At 41.7% G+C, this 21,475-nt stretch overlaps 1 protein-coding gene across 1 annotated transcript in view; it reads right to left on the reverse strand.

The window, feature by feature from the left end:
* Positions 1–21,475, reverse strand: part of WDR64 (WD repeat domain 64) — a 97,354-nt gene that overhangs the window by 57,285 nt on the left and 18,594 nt on the right. The window contains exons 6-9 of the mRNA XM_013943968.2: positions 9,494–9,601; positions 7,609–7,823; positions 6,956–7,088; positions 1,742–1,823 (exon numbers count right to left, since the gene is read on the reverse strand). Coding sequence (XP_013799422.2) covers positions 1,742–1,823; positions 6,956–7,088; positions 7,609–7,823; positions 9,494–9,601 — 538 coding nt within the window. The remainder of the gene's footprint in view (positions 1–1,741; positions 1,824–6,955; positions 7,089–7,608; positions 7,824–9,493; positions 9,602–21,475) is intronic.

Consider the following 21,475-nt stretch of genomic DNA (forward strand, 5'->3'; position numbering starts at 1 on the left):
TGTTCATCTTCTTGATATTTTTATAGATAGCAATGATATTCCTCGTTAACCTTCAATTTGCTAGGCTACAGAAAATACACTTAGTCTCTCTCGTGTGATAGGTTTCCCATTCTCCATATAATTCTAAAGCTCCTTCTCGCTCCTTTTTCCATATTCAACTAATCTTTCTTAAACACAGCTGATCACAAACAGTGTCATATACAATGAATTTAATGCTTCCTTTTCTGCACAACAGATATTTCAACTAACACAAATACATGGGGGAAGTATTGCTGTATGATTGCTCTGTCCCTATACTCTGCCATAAGTGTTCATTGCTGACCACTGTCAGTGAGCAGATACTAGGCTAGACAGACTTTTGGTCTAACCTATCATAGCTATTATTATTTTCTTAAGAAGTTTTTTCAGATCTTTCTCCTCTCCTGCTATTTCTGTATGAAGAATTTTCAGAGTGTAACAGAAATAGTTATTTGTTCCTGTGTACATGACCTTCTGTCTTGTACTGTTACATTTCACCCTATTTTTATTATTACAGGAAAATCCTCCAGTTCTACCTGCAGAAAATTCTGATCATATTCTGTTTTATAGTGTCTCTCCACCTCATGTCATCAGTAAATTTCACAGGAGTACTTTTTGTGCCATGGTAATCAGTGTAAATAAGATCTCCCCCAAGGCTGAACTTCAGGATTTTCACTTAAAACTTTCCTATAGCCCTACTGATTTCCCTTTGAACCTTCTGTCTAGAAAATCAATAGAACTTCCAAAATAGATATCTAGTTGGATAATTATTTTGATATCTGTCTCAGTTTTCCCTTTTGTAAACTGTTGCATTTCCACTTGTTTTACATTAATGCCTATGTCTAGGGTTCTTTTTTTTCTCCAAATTTATTTTACAGTCTTGCATATTCTCAAGGCTGGACAGTGAGCCTAGGTCATTTTTTTCTTCTTGTTAGATACAAATATAAGAACTGCTGTGATATATGTGTTAGAAAGCCTTTTAAAGAAAGTTTTAAGCAAGACTGCAGTACTGAAGGCTCACAGATAGGCAGCATCAATGTAGTCACCCTAGGGCACCACCCTGTCAAAAAGAATACACAAACAAGACTGCTGCCACACTCTAGCCTCCTTTCTGCAACATGAAGTATGACCACAGCAATATAAAAGCTCATAAAAATATTGGAGAACAGGGAAGAGATTAATTTAAGAGTGCTATTTCTGCAGTCTGTGCTAGGGGAAAGACAGAACAGTCAGAGCTTTGGGGATACATGATCAGAGAGAAGAGGAAGAAAAATTATTAATAGGGGCCAATGGGATTCCTTTGGGCTGGAAAGGAAGGACAAGGAGTAGTAGTAGGAGGGGATGGGAACCTTGCTGACACTACAAGAAATAATCTGTGAAAGATGGTCACCACTATGGCTAGGAAAGGTGCTTTAGAGTAGTCCAACATCCTGTTTCTCCTGGTGTATTATACATATGCCGTGATGCTTAAATCAGACCCAGACTACAGTAGAAACAAATTGTTGATAGACTCCAGTCAAGAGCTATACCTCTTCAAAGCCAGGCTCCCAGCACTATAAACAAGACCTCTGCTCCCTATCATTTAAGACTGAAGCCATTAAATTGCTAACGTACTAACCCAGCTTTTATTTGAGCTTATTTAACTGAAAAAAAAAAATCACAACAGAACAATCTCTAGCAAAAAAACAACTTTCTTCATAGATTATATAAGCCTGGTAGTAACCCCCAGTGACAATGACATTTGATTTTCCACAGTACGTGAAGGCATTGACCCCTTTAGGGACTGAAAATTCCTTTACAGGCCTGTAATCATTAATAAAAGCGTTAACCACGTAGAAAGTGTTAGGAAGATATACTCTACAGTCCTTCCACTTTACTTTTCTGTAGTACATAGAATATATACTGTTATGTACATATTGTATACATATGTATATATAGAATATATACTGTTATGTTAGAATATATGTTTGTATAATATATACAGTATATTATTAAAAGCAAATTGATATATAACAGTGACTTAGATACTAGCATCAATAAAAATGGAACATGGTTCACTTTCCATTAAAATAATAAATCTCTGATATGAACAGATGAATCTTTTATCAGTCATACTCCAAACAGAGTCCTAAAACTGTAGCTGTGGTCAAAGTAAGCCTTCACACAAGTCATTTGATGCACATGTAAAGCAGTTCATCACTGAGCAGAAGTATTAAAACCAAATGCCTGTGCCTACTTCAGACACAGAAGTCTATTGTGGCCTCTGTTTTACATAAATGATCTCATTGCCATTACAGAGACATGGTGGGATAGCTCGCATGACTGGAGTGCTGTCATGGATGGCTACGTGCTTTTTAGGAAAGACAGGCCAGGAAGGCGAGGTGGTGGAGTTGCTCTTTATGTGAGAGAGCAACTGGAATGTATTGAGCTCTGCCTAGGGGTGGATGAAGAGTGAGTCGAGAGCTTATGGGTAAGGATTCAAGGGCAGGCTAGCATGGGTGACACTGTTGTGGGTGTTTACTACAGGCCACCTGATCAGGAAGAGGAAGTCGATGAGGCCTTCTACAGACAGCTGGAAGTAGCCTCACGATCCCAGGCCCTGGTTCTCATGGGGGACTTCAACCACCCCGATATCTGCTGGAAAGACAACACAGCTAGGCACAAACAGTCCTGGAGGTTCCTGCAGAGCATTGGTGACAACTTCTTGACACAGGTGGTGGAGGAGCCAACAAGGAGAGGTGTGCTGCTGGACCTCACACTAACAAACAAAGAAGGACTGGTGGAAGATGCCAAGGTCGGGGGCAGCCTTGGCTGCAGTGACCATGAGATGGTGGAGTTCAGGATCCTGCGAGGAGGCAGCAGGGCACCAAGTAGGATCGCAACCCTGGACTTCAGGAGAGCAAACTTTGGCCTCTTCAGGGACCTACTTGGAGGAATCCCATGGGTTAGGGCCCTAGAAGGAAGGGGTGCTCAAGAGGGCTGGTTAATATTCAAACACCACCTCCTCCAGGCTCAAGAGCAGTGCATCCCTAGGAGTGGGAAGTCAAGCAAAGGAGGGAGGAGACCTGCATGGATGAGCAAGGAGCTCCTGGCAAAACTCAACCAGAAGAAGGAAGTATACAGAAAGTGGAAAGGGGGACAGGCCACTTGGGAGGAATATAGGAACGTTGTCAGAGTATGCAGGGATGTGACGAGGAAGGCTAAGGCCCATTTGGAATTAAATCTGGTGAGAGATGTCAAGGACAGCAAGAAGGGCTTCTTCAAATACATCAGTAGCAAGAGGAAGACTAGGGAAAATGTGGGCCCTTTGCTGAATGGGGTGGGTGCCCTGGTGACAAAGGATGCAGAGAAGGCAGAGTTACTGAATGCCTTCTTTGCTTGAGTCTTTACTGCTCAGGCCAGCCCTCAGGAACCCCAGACCCTGGAGGCAAGAGAGAAAGTCTGGAGAAAGGAAGACTTTCCCTTGGTCGAGGAGGATCGGGTTAGAGATCATTTAAGCAAACTTGACACCCACAAATCCATGGGCCCGGATGGGATGCACCCACGAGTGCTGAGGGAGCTGGCGGATGTCATTGCTAAGCCACTCTCCATCATCTTTGAAAGGTCATGGAGAACAGGAGAGGTGCCTGAGGACTGGAAGAAAGCCAATGTCACCCCAGTCTTCAAAAAGGGCAAGAAGGAGGACCCAGGGAGCTACAGGCCAGTCAGCCTCACCTCCATCCCTGGAAAGGTGATGGAGCAGCTCATCCTGGAGGCCATCTCCAAGCATGTGGAGGACAAGAAAGTGATCAGGAGTAGTCAGCATGGCTTCACCAAGGGCAAATCATGCTTAACCAACCTGATAGCCTTCTATGATGGAATGACTGGCTGGGCAGATGAGGGGAGAGCCGTGGATGTTGTCTACCTTGACTTCAGCAAGGTTTTTGACACTATCTCCCATAACATCCTCAGAGACAAGCTCAGGAAGTGTGGGTTAGATGAGTGGACAGTGAGGTGGACTGAGAACTAGCTGAATGGCAGAGCTCAGAGAGTTGTGATCAGCGGTGCAGAGTCTAGTTGGAGGCCTGTAGCTAGTGGTATCCCCCAGGGGTCAGTCCTGGGTCCAGTCTTGTTCAACTTCTTCATCAATGACCTGGATGAAGGCACAGAGTGCACCCTCAGCAGGTTTGCTGACGATACAAAACTGGGAGGAGTGGCTGATACGCCAGAGGGCTGTGCTGCCATTCGGAGAGACCTGGACAGGCTGGAGAGGTGGGCGGAGAGGAACCGCATGAAGTTCAACAAAGGCAAGTGCAGGGTCCTGCACCTAGGGAGGAATAACCCCATGCACCAGTACAGGTTGGGGGTTGACCCGCTGGAAAGCAGCTCTGCGGAGAAGGACCTGGGAGTGCTGGTGGACACCAAGTTAAGCATGAGGCAGCAATGTGCCCTTGTGGCCAAAAAGGCCAATGGTATCCTGGGGTGCATCAGGAAGAGTGTTGCCAGCAGGTCGAGGGAAGTGATCCTCCTCCTTTACTCAGCCCTCGTGAGGCCACATCTGGAGTACTGCATCCAGTTCTGGGCTCCTCAGTACAAGAGGGATGTGGAGCTACTGGAGCAAGTCCAGCAAAGGGCTACAAAGATGGTTAGGGGACTGGAGCATCTCTCTTATGAGGAAAGACTGAGAGAGCTGGGCCTGTTTAGCTTGGAGAAGAGAAGGCTGAGAGGAGATCTTATCAACGTGTACAAGTATCTGAAGAGAGGGTGTCAAGAGGATGGGACCAGACTCTTTTCAGTGGTGCCGAGCGACAGGACGCGAGGAAATGGGCACAAACTGAAACACAGACAATTCCATCTGAACATGAGGAAAAACTTTTTCACTGCGAGGGTGACAGAGCACTGGAAGAGGTTGCCCAGAGAGGTTGTGGAGTCTCCTTCTCTGGAGATATTCAAAACGCGCCTGGATGCAATCCTGTGCAATGTGCTCTAGGTGACCCTGCTTGAGCAGGGGGGTTGGACTAGATGATCTCCAGAGGTCCCTTCCAACCTCAGCGATTCTGTGATTCTGTGATAAAAACAAATGCAATTACTTTTCTGCTGCTTCTGTATAACATACGGTATAATGCATAGTCTTTATCTACTCTGTGTTGGATAATAACATGAAGAGACTGCATGTTTCTGAAACTCAGCTTAACAGAATTATTCAGAAAAATGCTGCAAAAGAACCAGCATTCAAACTAAGCCAACATGGACTGAGATTGACTCAGTGGCCCTTCCAAACTCATCCTTTGTGCAGTCTCTGCTTGTCTCTCCATGTTTCATATACTGCTACTACATAGTAAGTATTTTCTTGAATTCTGGATTCAGCACCTACATGGCTAAGGCCCATCTCTGCCAGGAAACAATGACTGCCAGTGTACTTAAGTTATACAAAATGAAATGGGTGGAAATTTAATTTTTTCTTCTTTAAAATTCAGACAAGTAGGTATTTCATTCATTCTGGGCTAGAGATTAACCATGGATCTTGCAAACTGTAACTGGGAATGAAGGTAAATTTGACAAAAGGCTCTGGAAACTTGGGGGACCTCAGTGCTTAAATGAAAGGGCTTGCGCTCTTACTAGGCAGGAGTAAATAAAAGGCTGTTCACTCCCTATTATTAAGAGGTGGCAAAGCTTTCTTTCCAGAGCTCTAACAGAGGAACCTTAATACCTTTGATGGTGTAAAATAGCAAGTAATTGACTTAACTGTGTGACTGGCAGATTCTGTCAGGATTTGCCATCTTTTTCCTTTAATTCTTAAATTAAATACTTTTGTATAACTTTCCATTGGCTCCTTAATGAATGGTCCTGATACTCTTCCAATATCAGTGTGAATAAGGGGTTCCATTAATGGGAAGTCCTGCTCAAGTCACAGCCTTGCAAAGAAGCCCCGTGTGTTATTAATGTATAACAAACAGTGTGTGGTGGCAGCACATAACCTTTTGACTGTAATTTTAGCTCTCTGGTCTTTGCTTTCCTTCTCCTCAGATTAAATCTGTTCTTCCAAAATCCCCCAGCAAATTCAGATAGGATTTCTCAGCTTTTCTCCTGACACAGTAAGTGACCTTGACCAAGCTATAACTATTTCATATTTCACTTCACCTGTCCACAACGATATGTAATACTCATAAAATCTGAAGTTCCTGGATTGATGCAAGAATTACAATGTGAAAATTTATGGCTTGTGTTATACAAAAGATAAGAAAAATTATCATAATTGTTGCCACTAGCCTTAAAAATGTATTAATTTCTGGGCCTACCTCACAGAGGAATTGTGAAGTTGATCTACTGCTTACAATGCTCTGAGATCTTTGAATGAAAAGTGCTATATAAATGTTATTTATAGTTCCTTTTTACATAAAATTGTGTTTGTATGTATTATTTATTTCTTTAACTGGGTTATAAACTCTTCTACAATCACATGCTAGCAAGGCTTGGAGTCAGCTACAGCACTGATGGGCCATATGAATAAGAATATGGCACAGATAAGGAGGCCACAGACTGATGCAAGGTAAATCCAACTTTGCAGACCTCAGGATAAGTTGCTATATTGATTTAAGTTTGTTTAACTTGAAACTTATTTGAACATATATGGATATAAATTTTAAATGAATGTATACATAATATACATGTAAGAAAGCAATATATTTACTAAAATTTGCCTGCTGATGAGAAGGTAAAGCAGACAACACTGCCAGCATAATTTATTTTTAAGGGCTGTGAGAAATGAACACATGGACAGTCCTTTCCTGCATCAAAAGCTAATGAACAAATATATTGTAGTATTTAAGTAGTTGTATCTTAGTTTGTATTAGCAATGCTTTAGAAAAGACAGCTTCAATACAACAGGATGGATTTGCAAGGCACTGATCTCAGGAAGCATTATAAAGCAAAAAGTTGTTTTTTCAGAACGCGCCATGTTGTCCTCTAGTCGCTTTATGTCACCCAAAACAAATGAATGAATGCTGTCTATAGAGCAGGATCCAAAACACTTCAGGTCAGAAATATACTTAACCTTCATAACCCAGTCATCATGTAGCTTGCGTTTAACACTAGGGATATAAATTGAGAGGTTAATAGGATATATTTGCATTTAGTGTAATATGCCCATAGCTGGATAGGGATTTTGTCAGTGAGATTATACACAACAAATGATCGCATTTAATATCCAGGGCAGATGCAGAACTGCTCTTCCAGTTTAAAAGTCAGCAGATCTTAGAGCAGAGTTAAGGTTAAGGTTGACTCATGCACTGCTATAGTAGCAATTATGCTTCCATTTAAAAGGGCACAATAGAGCTGTGCCTATGTCAAACTGGACAAATGCAATTGTGAATTCTTCCCTGGAGTTCTACTCTGCAGTCTCTCTGTAGTAAAATCTCTCACTAAAAATGATGCATTTCTTCCACACAACAACAAGCAAATCATACTCACCACAGTCTTAAAAACTATTTTCTTTGTTTTTTTTAGGTGGGGTTAATTTATAAACAAAAGCTAATCCTCCATTCAAGCCAGAGAAAACCCCAAATTAACAAAAACCGCCAGACTTACAATATTTTATCATAAGCAACCTACATCTTAAAATTTTTGGAGTCCAAGACATAAAATTGCGATTTTTTTTTGTCTTTAGATTGTTTCAATCCAAAGTCATCACTGGTCACTGTAAGTAGGTTGACATAACCCCCATCATCTCCCATTAGGATGTTATCCTTAGCCAGATGATCTGATGCAGTCACCGTGCAAACACAGAGCAAACCATTTTCCATTGGTTTGATGACAAAGCAATTACTCTGTGAAATACAGTAAATAGTTTATCAGATATTGCACGAGCCCTTAAATAGACTGAACATATCATGCTTATCTACTTAAATCAGCATCCAAATCTTTTCTTTGGCTTTTCAAAGTTCCTCTGTGATAGCTGTTTTCTGGTATTAGAAACTCATGGAAGAAGATCACTGAGTGAAGTTAAAAGGAAACTTTTAACTTCAAAGATTTAAGTGAGGCTTTATTTCATACACAGCCTGTTGCAATTTGAGTGAGGAAAAATTAATTACAAATTTTAGGGAAGATTTCACCATACTAAGTGGTATGGTATGTTTAGTAAGACATTACAAGGCATCCTGCTCAAAATAAAATGCTGTCTACCAAGAAAATGTGAAATAGCAGAATTATAGAATTGTTCAAGCCATAAAATGCAGCAGAAACACACGTCCAGAAATTATACTAGAGTCCTGGTTAGCATTATAGCCTGGGAATACCAAGTGTACTTACATGGGCAGGTGTCTAGGTTTTCAGGAATCGAGATAGAGGGAATGAATACAAGTGCAAGTCATTGTGGTATTGTGCTAGACTGAGAAGGCCTGGAAATGGAATTTGGGGTCATTCGTATTCCACTGTATTGCTTCTACTTCTTGACTCTATGTGTTATTTGACTAAAGCATCCTTGCCAATCTAAATTGGCAACTTTCCACATGCCACAGGAATTAACTGCTTCATGGTTCTCTGTGTACCACATGGTTCTCTGGATACCACAACTCAGGAAGTAAAACAACAACAGGGATGCAGGGGAGCAGGTAGCACAGAAATGGTGAAGAGAAACAGCACAGATATAGGACTGTATGTATATTATTCCTGTTGTCTTGAAAGATAACTGCTCCTATTCAGCCACAGGACAGGTTCAACTCTCATTGATATAATGACCGGGAGAAACCTCCATGAGAATGCATTTTTGAGCCTTCCTTCTGAGGAGTCCCACAGAATTAACAGAAAGACATCCACTGATTTGTATGAGCTTGGGAACAGGTCTTTGAATTTTAAGAGAACAAAGAAAAAATCCTAAGGCTTGATCTTATCCTAAAAATATTTACTTTGCTTCATCTCATCTTCTCAGCCAACTCATAATTGCTGAGAGAAGCCCCCAGAATAGGAGAAAAAAGCAAAGGAATGGATCAGAAATTCTTGGCATTCAAGAAAACTTCAAATGTTAGAACATACATTACAAACATCAAGATGCTTTTGCTCTTGGAAAGCCCTGAACAAAATGCAGGATGTGAAGAAAGATTTTCTTTAAATTGGGAAGTTATCCGAAAGGAGTGTATGTTATATTCCTTTTAAAGACCTGTCCCCTGATTCTTAAACAATAGATTCCGATATACGTATATGGACGCACACACATTAGATACATGTGCTCACACATGCGCATTAGATATACATGCTTTGGAGGGTTTTTTTGCAGAATAGGACAAGCTTTTCATCTTTCTTGAAAGTTTTTAGACAGTCTAAAAAAAAACATTTGGTGTGGAAGGGGTACTCCTTTCATAGTATGAATTCCACTGTTTCACTGAGTTCCTATAAAGACAAATTTAAGGACTTCATCCCATTGGACAAAAGGAATACAATGTACGCTGAAAACAGAGAAATATTTTTTCTTCTTTAACCTTTGCCTGATCCAACATACTACCTGACTCCCTTTTGATTTATAGTCCCAGACGATGACTGTCCTTTCAGTGACAGCCATGACGCGTTTCAGCTGAGTTAGGAAGTCACATCCAGTGACCCAAGCAGTATCCTGATGGAAAATAAAAAAGGCTAGCTAAAGAAGGCTTTTCTGTGTAAATGTATACCCTTCTCTGTTATTAAAATACATATTATAAACCATTTCCACACAGAATTCCATGTATTCTTCATTAGTGGCTGCTCAATCCCCAGTTAAGACGAATGATCCACTTGCTCCAGCCCTAGCTAATGGAATCAAGTGTTGTAACTCCAGGAGTAGCTCATACCTGAAGTTACAGAGGTCCCAGGTTCAACCTCTGTTATCAGTGGCTCACCTCAGATACATGGGTGTTGCTTAGGAGAGGACACAAAACATATATACTGTTAGCTGAACTGTGATGAACCTCTGAATAAGCACTCTGACAGAGAACAGCAAACTTTTAAGCTAAAAGGTATTAGCTTGTACATCCACGGTGAAGCAAATTAAATTGCTACACGGGTATACTTTGGTTCAAAATAAAAGAAAGGTCAAGGCAGTAAAAATTTCAGCTATGATAGTATGAACCCTTTTGAAATGAATGTTAACGAAGATAAATAATTCACCTCTTGCATGAAATAATTTAAGCACATACTCCCAATAGATAGATCAAATATTTACAAATATATATGGTGCCTTTGTCCATATTCACCCATATGTCAAGTATACCTACTATTATACAAGCCTTAATGTAAAATATATTTTTTTGCAAAGTGTAAGGTTAAGGACTCAACTTCACCACCATGCTGGCCAGAAATTTGTTTTCTGTTGAAACATAAATGGCTGTTTGATTTTTTTTTTCCCAAAATGTAATGGACAGTCCTAAAAGGAGAGTGGGATTGCCATTTCTGAAAATTTTTCAAATCTCATTTCAGAAATCTCATTTCACAGGTTATTATATAGAGTTTCATACTTTTTTCATATTACTGTATTAGGTTCATGTATTGAAATACAGGATATTTTCTGCTATACCTGCAATGGCACAATTATCTATTATTTTAAAATAATTCAGAACATCTATAAAATAGCACTGAGTAAAACACCTTATCTTTTCTTCTAACATAAATTTACAAAAGAAACTGTCTGACACAGACTTAAACAACACAGTTTTCATAGTTCTTCAAGCATGCTCTACCTACCTACAACCTCTAAAAAATAGTAGTTCCAGTAGAAGTATTTGGTAAGCAGCTAAAACAGGGATCTATGTTGCCAAAGAAATAATCTTCATCCATGACAGGAGTTAGGAAGCAAAAAGCAGAAGATTAAGACCACGGTGAACAGAAGGCAGCTGCTGATGCTCCTACTTTTATTTCCATTGTTGTACACAATATTGATTTTGCCATTAGTTTAAAGGATCTGAAATCCTGACAGAGTGATGTCAACACTCTTTATTGCAGGAGAAAACTTCATTCCTTCCTAATGGCCTGTGGGCAAGCATTAATCCATTTATAAGGATTTCTTGTGTTGCTTTCTATGGTAGACAAGTGGAAAATGTCAGTCCTGCAGAGGCTATTGGGATTGCTCAGAAATTCTTACAGAAGATGTTTTTATCTATGGCTTTTTAGGATTCTTACAATAATGCCAGAACAATGACTAACCAGTGTGAAAAAGCTGGTTTTACATTTGAAATTAAATTACTATTTTGTAGTGCTGGTTTGTGATTACATAGTCAAAGTAAAGGAGCTGCATCTTGCAAAGGTTTAACAGGATATCACACATAGTGAGATGGTATGGAGGCAAAAGGAAGACCAAAACCAAGCAGAAAGAAGAATCTTAGCAATTCCTGACTGCTCACAGAGGCAGTCTAAGTGATAGATATCCACTTGCTTTCTTTTTTATGTTGTAGTTGAATACTAGACAATAAAACAAGCCCTGATGAAAGGACTCTAAACATTGGTATCTAAGGCTTCATTTCATATCTTTACCTAGAAATACAGCCAAGAATCTCAGGTATTAGTTTGAAACAGTAAAACAAAACAAATCACATTACAGGACAGTGATTTGGGAAGACACAGCTAGCCATTATTTACATATTAAATGTCTTGCTCCCTTGAGAAGTTCTATCCCCCATAGATGCTCTCATGGTAACTGAATCTTCCCAAATCAGTCAGTATATGCCTTGAGAGGTGACTTACCTCTCAAGGTGACAACTGAATGTCAAGTATTTCTCAGTTCTCCTAACCTGGTTAGGAGAAGCAACTCAGTTAAAGTACAAGAACAGGATAAGGTTGTAGGGTAGAAGATAGCAAGATGTCTGTTAACAGTTAAGGAAGAACGAATGGGAAAGGCTAGGGACTAAGCTTGGCAGCTCAAGGGAAATGCCTTCATGATACTTAAACTTCTTTTAGGCATATTAGCAGTGGGCTACTATTCTGATTTCCCATACTGAGGATCAAATTCAAATACTTTTAGAGCATACGACAGAATGAAAATTGTTGTATCATTCTGGGTGTGCGCGGGATCTTCTCTCAGGGCACAATTTACTAATTCTGACAGGAACTAAGCAGTGTCAGAATAATGTTGTTTATGTCTTCAACAGTTAGCTACCGTTTCCAATCATTTTTTCCTTAAATGTCTCATAAGGCAAACATTTCCCTTTAATCTCTCTGCCTCAAGGCCTACTATCTGAAGTCTACTCTCCTGAAGCCTTCCTCTAATGGAGTTATGGGTCACCTCTTCGACATTCTGTGAAGGTATTTACCAGGTCCTGGCACCTGACACTCAGAGAATTTAAGTTTTTCTTTCAGCTGAGATCTGAGCCCTTTTCACAGCATAGAGTAACTGAAGAGAGAAAGCTAGATCCAATTCCCAGGTCTCTTGGCTTGTGAAAGATCAGCTCTCCCTATTCCATGTGGAGATAAACAAACATGTCCCTTGGTTACTTCTTTGTACATCCTCATATATGTTAATTAGTTCTGGAGAGAAATTTTCAAACCTACACAAATGACATAGCAGAACAAGTTCTAAAATCAACGTAACTTTTCAGTCTTATAGATGATTTCATATGTGTTTCTAGTATTTGCTGGAATGCTATGGACTTTGGACAGCCAGAAATCATTCCCTCCTGCAATAAAAAAGATCATAAAACATTCAAATTCTATCTTTTCTTTTGTTTATGCAGAAATGGAACATGCTTAGTAATACAAAAAATGGTATGCACATATTCTGTTTGTCACTGCTCATAAATATTTAAACTGGCACAATAAATCTGAAGGTTATTTTTCTGGTACACAAAACATTAGTTATGCAAGACATTATCAATCTAGTAAATAGTAAAAACATGTGAAATTCCACTTTCCATTCTCCATTAGATTTAGGCAAATTTCAGATGCCTTTCTACCTACTGACATGAGGTAGGCAAATATACTACTTTTCTTAAACAATCACAACTATCTCATGGATTTGCAAGATACAGAGTTCCTGAAGTTCTTCCAAATCATGTGCCTATTAGACATTTTTAGCATTTGCACAGAGCTTAAATTTTAACATCATTCCAGTAGTCCCCATTATATCTAAGCCAATGCGAAAGTACAAAATGCAATGTCTACTTAAAGACCTTTGCAATAAATAAATAAATAAATAGATAGATAAATAAATAAAAATTTGTACTCTGACATAGTATTTTTTGGCCTGCTGGCTGACATTTATCTCTAACTTTCACCTAAGAAACTTCTAAAGGCTGGTAGAAGAAAGTTATCTCTTCCTGTGGCACAGATACAACTTAAATTTTAAGTGGTCTGACCTGAAGCAAATTTCAAAACAAGATGCTGAAATAAAACTTAAGCAACATGAACATATTCTGCATGAAAACCACTCTCTGAGCCAACAGCTGCAAGCAGTATTTAGACTGAATTCAGATGAGCTTCCAGAACCCACTTCTTGAAGATATTGGAAGCACATCTCTAGAGGAATCAGGTTCATCAAAAGTATTCCTGAACAAAACCACACAGGAAAACCGAGAAATGCTCATCAGGAGATGAGAATTTTCACCTTGGAAATATCATAAAAAGACAAAACAAGAGTAACAACATGAACAGAAAGACCAACTACCCCAAAACAGCTTGATTTTTAGAATAGTCTTTAGAAAAATCTGTGTGGACTGAGTGGACTAATTACTTTAAAGGAAATTTAGATTTGTTTTGAATTGTTATATGAGATATTTAAGACATATGTATACACACATATGTACATACATACACATATGTGTGTGTGTGTGTGTGTCTGTCTGTGTGCCCGTGTGTTTTCATGAAGAAACAATTTTCATGAACAGATACAGGCTTCTGCACAATTACCAAAGGACTCAATGACAGATAGAAGCAGTAAACAGAGGAATTTATGAAAGAGTTTCTCTAGTAAAATCTTGTTTCAATTGTTATTGCCTGCCTGAAAATTTACCTCAGGCTGCACTCTTTGGAAAATGATATAGAAAAAGATTTGACTGAACCTCTTCTGCTTTGTGTAGTTCTCAGCTGAAAGCAAGAGGCAAACTAACAGCTAGATCTGGAAGGGAACTCAGCTGAGCTAAATGAAAGAAAAGTTCCACAGTCTGATTTGATATAAAAATTTTATGGAAAGGAGATGTGTGGAGACTGGAGCAGAAGAATGATAGATATTACTGAAAAACAATTCATTAGCTACAGCAAGAAATATTCATATTGTACAAAGAATCTAGTGGAAATGAGTGAATGCACCAACAGGTGGCTATAGTTTTATCCAAGATTCTGTTCATTTGCAGATTTTTTTTGTAACATACCACTGTCAAAGGCCATAAAACCTTTGGTAAAAGATAAGCAAATGTTACATTGTTAATAGCCATACATAAATCGACAGATACTATAGAAGTACCTAATGTCCTTTCTCCTGGAAAACTATTTCAGGGAAGGAAAACCCAGTGCCCTAGAACTGTTATATTCATTATCTGGGATCTGACTATACTGATTTAGATTATCAGAGTAGTCTTATGAACATGCTTGGTTTGAGGGATTAGCACCAAATGTTCCCAGGATGTGCAAAAGTTCTGCATCATCAAATAAGAAGAATGAGAAGGCTAGGCTGGGAAATCCAGATTAATGGTGAGTGTAATGAAGTGACATATGTAACTGCATTTTATATATTTTATGAGCTGCAAAGATACCACACTAGTCCTATTATCAGGTGGCATTATAATTATGCTACAAAACATAGCTTTATCCTTTATTATCTTTTAAGGAGTTATTCTATGTTGATTGTAGAAGGTATTAAGGTTGCAGAAGTCTCAAAAGAGTCTGGACTAGGTGTAAATACTGAATTTTGCTAGCTCAATTGCTTGTAAGATCAGCAAGTGGTCAAGGGAGGTGGAATATCCCATTCAGTCAGAAGAAGACAAAGTAATGGCAAGGTAGTGTCTATGCAATCAGAAATCTGAGGGATAAAGCACAAAGACATTGCCTCCAGGGTTATCCTGTAAATCGAAAACAGCAAGTGGGGCCAGGCAAGGGGTATAGACTAAATTATACAGGAACTCCCAGTAAGTTGCAATGAACTTAAAATGTAAGCCAAGAATAACAACATTTTATGTTTTACCTTGAAGATTTTCTTTCTTAGATGCAACGGGAGCACATTTACATGGCAATCTCTGTTTTGTAGTAGATAGTTCTCAAGTTGGTATTTCAACACCAACACCACTGGTAAAAGCAGAACTGTTACACTCATGTTCTTCTGTGTTTCAATCTACAGATCATGACAGGCAGTATGACACAGGCTTTATAAAAAGCCAACAGAGATGGAAAATAATATTAACCCAGTTAGGGGAGATATTTTTCTTCCCTCTTTCTAACTGGTCTGTGTTACAGGAAAAAGATAAGTGAAAACCTCAAAATATTATCTCTGTGTAAACCTAACATTAATAGCCAAGCACCACATTTGCAAAAACCTTAGGGGAAAAAAATCCTGAATATCTCTTGCATACATACATACATATATATCATTCAAATCCAGAAAGCATTGTTGCTACAGAATTAAACTGATGATGAAATTAATAGGATTTTTTAATAGATATAACTGAGCTTTGTAAGTTTAACACTTCAAACTTTTCAGAAGCAAGAATGCAAAATCTTGCTGTAAGTAATTTATGAATGAATTTTACTCTCATTTTCTCCTTTGAAAATCTGATACAGTCACTGGAGTCAGTGAATTTATTTTTAGATTTTCATAGGCACATATAAATGAGATTCAGCCTTTCACATTCAGAAAAAAAAGGAAAACATTTAAGTTTCCACAGCTAAACAATTGAGCTTTTTAGCAAGTTAGTGTCTTAATTACATTGGAGCCTATATATTTATATTTTACAGGGCCTTAAGTGTCTTCTTCCCACCAATCTATGGAATAACTTTAGTTTCATTTTTATTAGGCAATTCTGGGTATTGGTTTCTCCCTCCTTGTTCTCTCCGTGTGGTGCTGAGCCACCAAATAGGCTCTGAGCATAGGTTTCAGCTTCCCTCTCTCATCACAGTATCTGTGACTAGAAAATCAGACTGTCAGATGAGAACTTGTCAGCGGTTACTCTCTAGGTAAATGAAACAAGGAATGTGCACCCATACATTGCTGTGTAAAGGGACCCTAATGTTTAGTATGTTCTCAGTGAAAACATTTCTCTCATAAGGTCGAGGACTATCAATCCCTCTAAAGAATTAGCAGTGACAGACTGCAGACTACAGACTGACAGAATAAAAAAAGTATCTGAAAAAATCAGGTTGCAACACATGACATCTGCTATTTGTATGCAACAGCGGAAAGCAAGAATAAATAAAACAAACTCCTGATTTATCCTCTTATTTCCTTTAGCATTATTTATAGGCACAGTCATATTGCACAGTACAACTGCAAAAGTAGAAATAAAAGATAAATATTGCACCAGTTTGTTGGAGTGAGGGAGGGGACCCCGGAGTAACGATGAGTCTCAATATGAGTATGGTCGTTCTCCCTTTATTAGAGCTTACACAAAGTATATATATCATCAAGCAATACGCATGCGTTAGCAATAGTTACATGATTGGTTACAGTCTCTGTCCATACGTATAAAGCGGATACATGATTGGTGCAAAGTTGCTGATTGTGCTCCATCGACATTTATGGAACCGAGTTCCGTCCAGACTTGTTTACCAGTTTCATGAATACCTTCTTTTGTAGTGCTCAAGGCCGCTATACGGCCAGTTCAGCAGGCCTCAGCAGGTTCGCTTGCCTTGGCCTAGATTCCTTCCTCTACCCCGAAGACGGGATTGCTCATCCCAATCAGATCATGCCCTCTCTCGCTTAACCATTCCTCCACAATTCCCCCTTCTTGTTTGTGAGCAATCCAGGCTTGGTTCACTACCTTTAGCAGAGCGTTCTTAAAGCAGCTCAGGACTACGCATAAGCACAAACCGACAACTATAAGGATTAGTAAAATGCGTAAGCCTTCAGTAAGTAAGCTCGTTAGCCATTGTGGTAGAGTTCCAAACAGGTTAGTTAGCCAGTCATCGAATAGCCCATGGTGCTGACGGATCTTGCCGGTATGTTCCTTCAACCACTGCAATTGTTTGTGAATTGATTCACCATGATTAGACAAATTCATGCAACACATACCTTCAAAATCCTCACAACCGTGGCCTTGAGCTAATAGCAAAAAATCAATTGCAGCTCTATTTTGTAGAATAGCATGTCGCAAACTACCTTGATCCTCTAAGAGGTTCTCTATTATCTCAGTGGTGACGTTAGCTTGCTTCTCAGCCCAGCACGCTAACCGGCCGATCTGATTCAGGGCGTTGCCTGCCGCTGCTCCAGGCACGAAGAAGGACAAAAACACTCTTTCAGTGGGACTACGTAGGGAAACTTGATCATTACAATCAGGTGAGAGCCCTATGGCTGCTCGTTTACTGCGGACGGCGGTCGCATTCTTCGTGATATGTTTCCACCAATTTTGATCCGGTGCCAGTAATGTCAGCTTACCAAGATAACAGGGACCACCCATTACCCTTTTCGGGATTCCCTGCCAGGCCCTGTCACCACATATCAAAAAGACGTCTGGTGGCAAGGCCTTTGGGGTACCATTGTTCCAAATTAAGTGCCCTTTCTTTGCCTCAGCCCCAAGGGCTCCCAGCCTCTGACGGCTGGTGCCATTGGTGCCACAGAAGGAATCACGGTTTTGATAATCATAATAGACTGCTGCTGGGGTGACGTTTGTCCACCCTGTCCAGTTAAATAACCGGTAAGGCTGTACGCGTTCCCCAAAATAGATACAGGTTTGAGTCCAATTGCCTGATGTGTTCCCAATTCTCATGGACCCCAGCAGGTTTAGCTCCTGTGGGTCCCATGGCAGTGTTCTGTTTAGGCCTGCAATGAGGGTGGCACTGCAGTTAGCAGTTGACAGACTGCTACTGCAGCTTGCCGTGCTGTATTCCTGGAAGCTGTTGACATTATAGCTGGGGATCCCTATTAGACAGGTTCGAAAAGGTTGGGTAGCAGAAGCTAGAGACAAACAGAAAGCGTGTTGCCCTGTCTTATTCGCCCAGGTAACCCACATGTTGTGTCTGGGCTCAATCTTGTAGAGCGCCATTACCACTGGGAACAGTATCCCCAGAATCAGGCTTTTCGCCCTCTTGTTCGGTTGATGAGTCATGGCGAGTCAAGACAGGCTTCACGTTCTTGCTGGGTACCCACACTGGACCACGATCTGTGGAAACACACATATAACCTCGACCATTAAAAATAACAGGGGCGGGCCCAGTCCATATTCCGGAGGCTGGGTCCCTATACATTACTTTAAACTGGGGTAACGTTGTTGTACTATTGAATTTAAGCTGTTGATGGTGAATGATCACCGGGGGCTCCTCACGGTCGCCCATGAGACAGAGATAATTCAGGGTGAAGAGTGCGCGGTGCAGCCTCTGCTGTGCGTCCGTCTCCTCACCTTTTTGTTTTCTGAGATAGTCTTTTAATACTTGGTGGGTACGTTCTATTAACCCTTGCCCGGTCGGTGAATGTGGAATTCCGGTGACATGCTCAACCCCCCATCGAGAGAGAAACGTCCTAAGCTTTTGACTGACATAGGCAGGTCCATTATCCGTTTTTATGCGCTCAGGCACGCCCAATATGGCAAAGCAGGCCAACAGATGCTTGCACACATGCTGTGCCTTTTCTCCGGGTAATGCAGTTGCCCATATCATTTTCGAAAAGGTATCAATGGTTACATGCACATACCTTAATCGGCCGAACTCGGGAATATGTGTGACGTCCATCTGCCATAATTCTAGGGCTTTTAACCCTCTTGGATTTACCCCAAGCCCAATACCCGGGCCGTGGTTCCCACACCTTGGGCAAGCCTGCACAATACCTCGGGCCTCACTCTCTGTTAGGCCAAATTGCCTTTTTAAGCCCTTGGCATTGTGATGAAACATGTCGTGACTTTGTCTAGCCTGTTGAAACTTGTCCATAGGGGGTAGATGACACGCTGAGCTAACCAGGCTGTCAGCGAGCTGATTGCCTTGGCCTAGCCCCACGTCTAGCTGGTGACTACGAATGTGGATAACACAACAAGCTGCTGTTCGTTGACCCAGCACAGAGCGCAAGGTAATGAACAGACTTCCCAACCTCGGGTTGGATGTTTCCCTTATTAAGGCATTCTCCAGTCGTGGTACTACCCCTGCTACATACATGGAGTCAGTCACTACGTTTAGAGGGGTATTTAACCAATGAGTTAGAGCCCAAACTACCGCACTTAATTCCAAAGTCTGAAGGGAATCCTGAGGCTGTCCCTCCATAACGTGCTGTTTCCATTGTTCACCTTCTTTTATAGCGTCCTTGATAAAGCCACTCCAGCGGGACTCCCTTGGAAGTCCGGCGAGGGGATTTATTAAGCAGGGAGGTACTCCTCCCTCTTTTCTCTTGCGCCTGCAGCTCCACTTTTTTCAGGCGTTCCGATAGCTCCTGTAGCACTCTTACGGTTTCTTCTGGTGACGGTGGTACTTTATTTCTGGTGCCAGGCGTGTTGTCCCCCGAAGACTCGCTGGACGAAAGCAGTGGGGGGTGCTCTGATGGAGTCTGGCGTGAGCGGGTGGTCTCGTTGAAGGAGGGTAGAGGCGGCCGCTGAGGTGGCATAGGCAGCGGCAACGGTGGATGCAGGGGACTGTTGCTAGGCAGCGGCGGGGGGGGAGCACTAGGAGGGGGTCGGCACTCCTTTCCGCCCGAGTCTCTGAGGTCAGCAAGGGGCGCGGCCACCGCCCCTCTTTGAGCCTCCTCCGGGCGCACTTCCGCGTTTGCCTCAGAGCTCGGACCAGCCGGCTCTGGGGAAACCTCCGCTTTCTGGGACGCAGCGGGTGACGGCGCTGACGATGCCCCCCCCTCGGAGTTCTCCCGCGCCCTTTGCAGTGCCTCCCTGACAGACCGGCTCACTGCCGTTAAAGTCTCTAGTACGGTGTTGCAAAGTGCGCGAACAGCTTTCCCGTCCCTCAGTTCCAGCTTTTCCAGTTTTACTGACAGCTGCTCAAACATTTTTAATAGTTGAGCCGTGAACGGCTTTGTCCCCACGGGGGTGGTAGGCGAGGCTGTGCCTGACGACTCCGGAGATAACAACGTCAGGGGCTCCCGCCATGACCTTGGCGGGGCTGTGCTGCCCTCCCCTGGTACGGGCGGTGACGGGGGCCCTGGGCACGGCGCACTGCCGGCTCCCTCAGGAGCGGACGGAGGCAAGGGCTGCGGGGGGGGGCGGTGGCGGAGGGACCGACGGTTGAGCTCGCACCACCTTAACCTCCTTCTTGTCCTTGCCTCCACCCTCGATGGTCTTATGCCACATTGTTTCTCCGAAATCTCGCCATTCCGATACGGAAAATAACAAGTGTGTATCCGAAAAAGGTTCCCATTGCTGCCCCAGTTTAATCAACCTCTGTAACTGCTTCACCGGTGCGTCAATTCCTCTCTTGGAGAGTATACCGGCTAGCAAGGTGGCCGCGGCATCTGCTTCCATGCCGCTGTCTGGGAGACGGGGCGCGACCCCGGACCGTGTCTGGCGGCAGCCTTTTTTTTGCCAGCACTTCCCCCAGCCCCTTCTATCCCCCACTCCCAGTCCTCTCGCTGCTTACCGCAGTCACGGACCATCAGCCGAGGTCAAGCCTCTTGGTAGACGCGGCGAACCATCCTCTGCTACCAGATGTTGGAGTGAGGGAGGGGACCCCGGAGTAACGATGAGTCTCAATATGAGTATGGTCGTTCTCCCTTTATTAGAGCTTACACAAAGTATATATATCATCAAGCAATACGCATGCGTTAGCAATAGTTACATGATTGGTTACAGTCTCTGTCCATACGTATAAAGCGGATACATGATTGGTGCAAAGTTGCTGATTGTGCTCCATCGACATTTATGGAACCGAGTTCCGTCCAGACTTGTTTACCAGTTTCATGAATACCTTCTTTTGTAGTGCTCAAGGCCGCTATACGGCCAGTTCAGCAGGCCTCAGCAGGTTCGCTTGCCTTGGCCTAGATTCCTTCCTCTACCCCGAAGACGGGATTGCTCATCCCAATCAGATCATGCCCTCTCTCGCTTAACCATTCCTCCACACCAGTTTATTAGCAGTTGTCATTCAGGGAAAAGTCCAGCACAGAAAAATTAAAGTTTTCTGGAACAGGCAGCAATAGAATTGTTTTCATGTATATAACAGAAAGAGTGACCTCTTAAGACAGATTGTACTGAATTTGTCTTTGATAATTCCAGTGAAATTATTTGAATTACACCAAAGATCGGTGAATAAAAAGGCCAGGAGAGACCACTGTAATAACCCAATCTGACTTCCTGGATAGAATGTTCCAGAAAATGTCCACAGAGATGTTCACAGCCTAATAGATACAGGGAGATTGTTAAAGTTAGCTAACATTACCTTCAAGGAAGGTTTTATGTTC

This window comes from Apteryx mantelli, chromosome 3 (assembly GCF_036417845.1).
Source record: "Apteryx mantelli isolate bAptMan1 chromosome 3, bAptMan1.hap1, whole genome shotgun sequence".
NCBI classification, from domain to species: Eukaryota; Metazoa; Chordata; class Aves; order Apterygiformes; family Apterygidae; genus Apteryx; species Apteryx mantelli.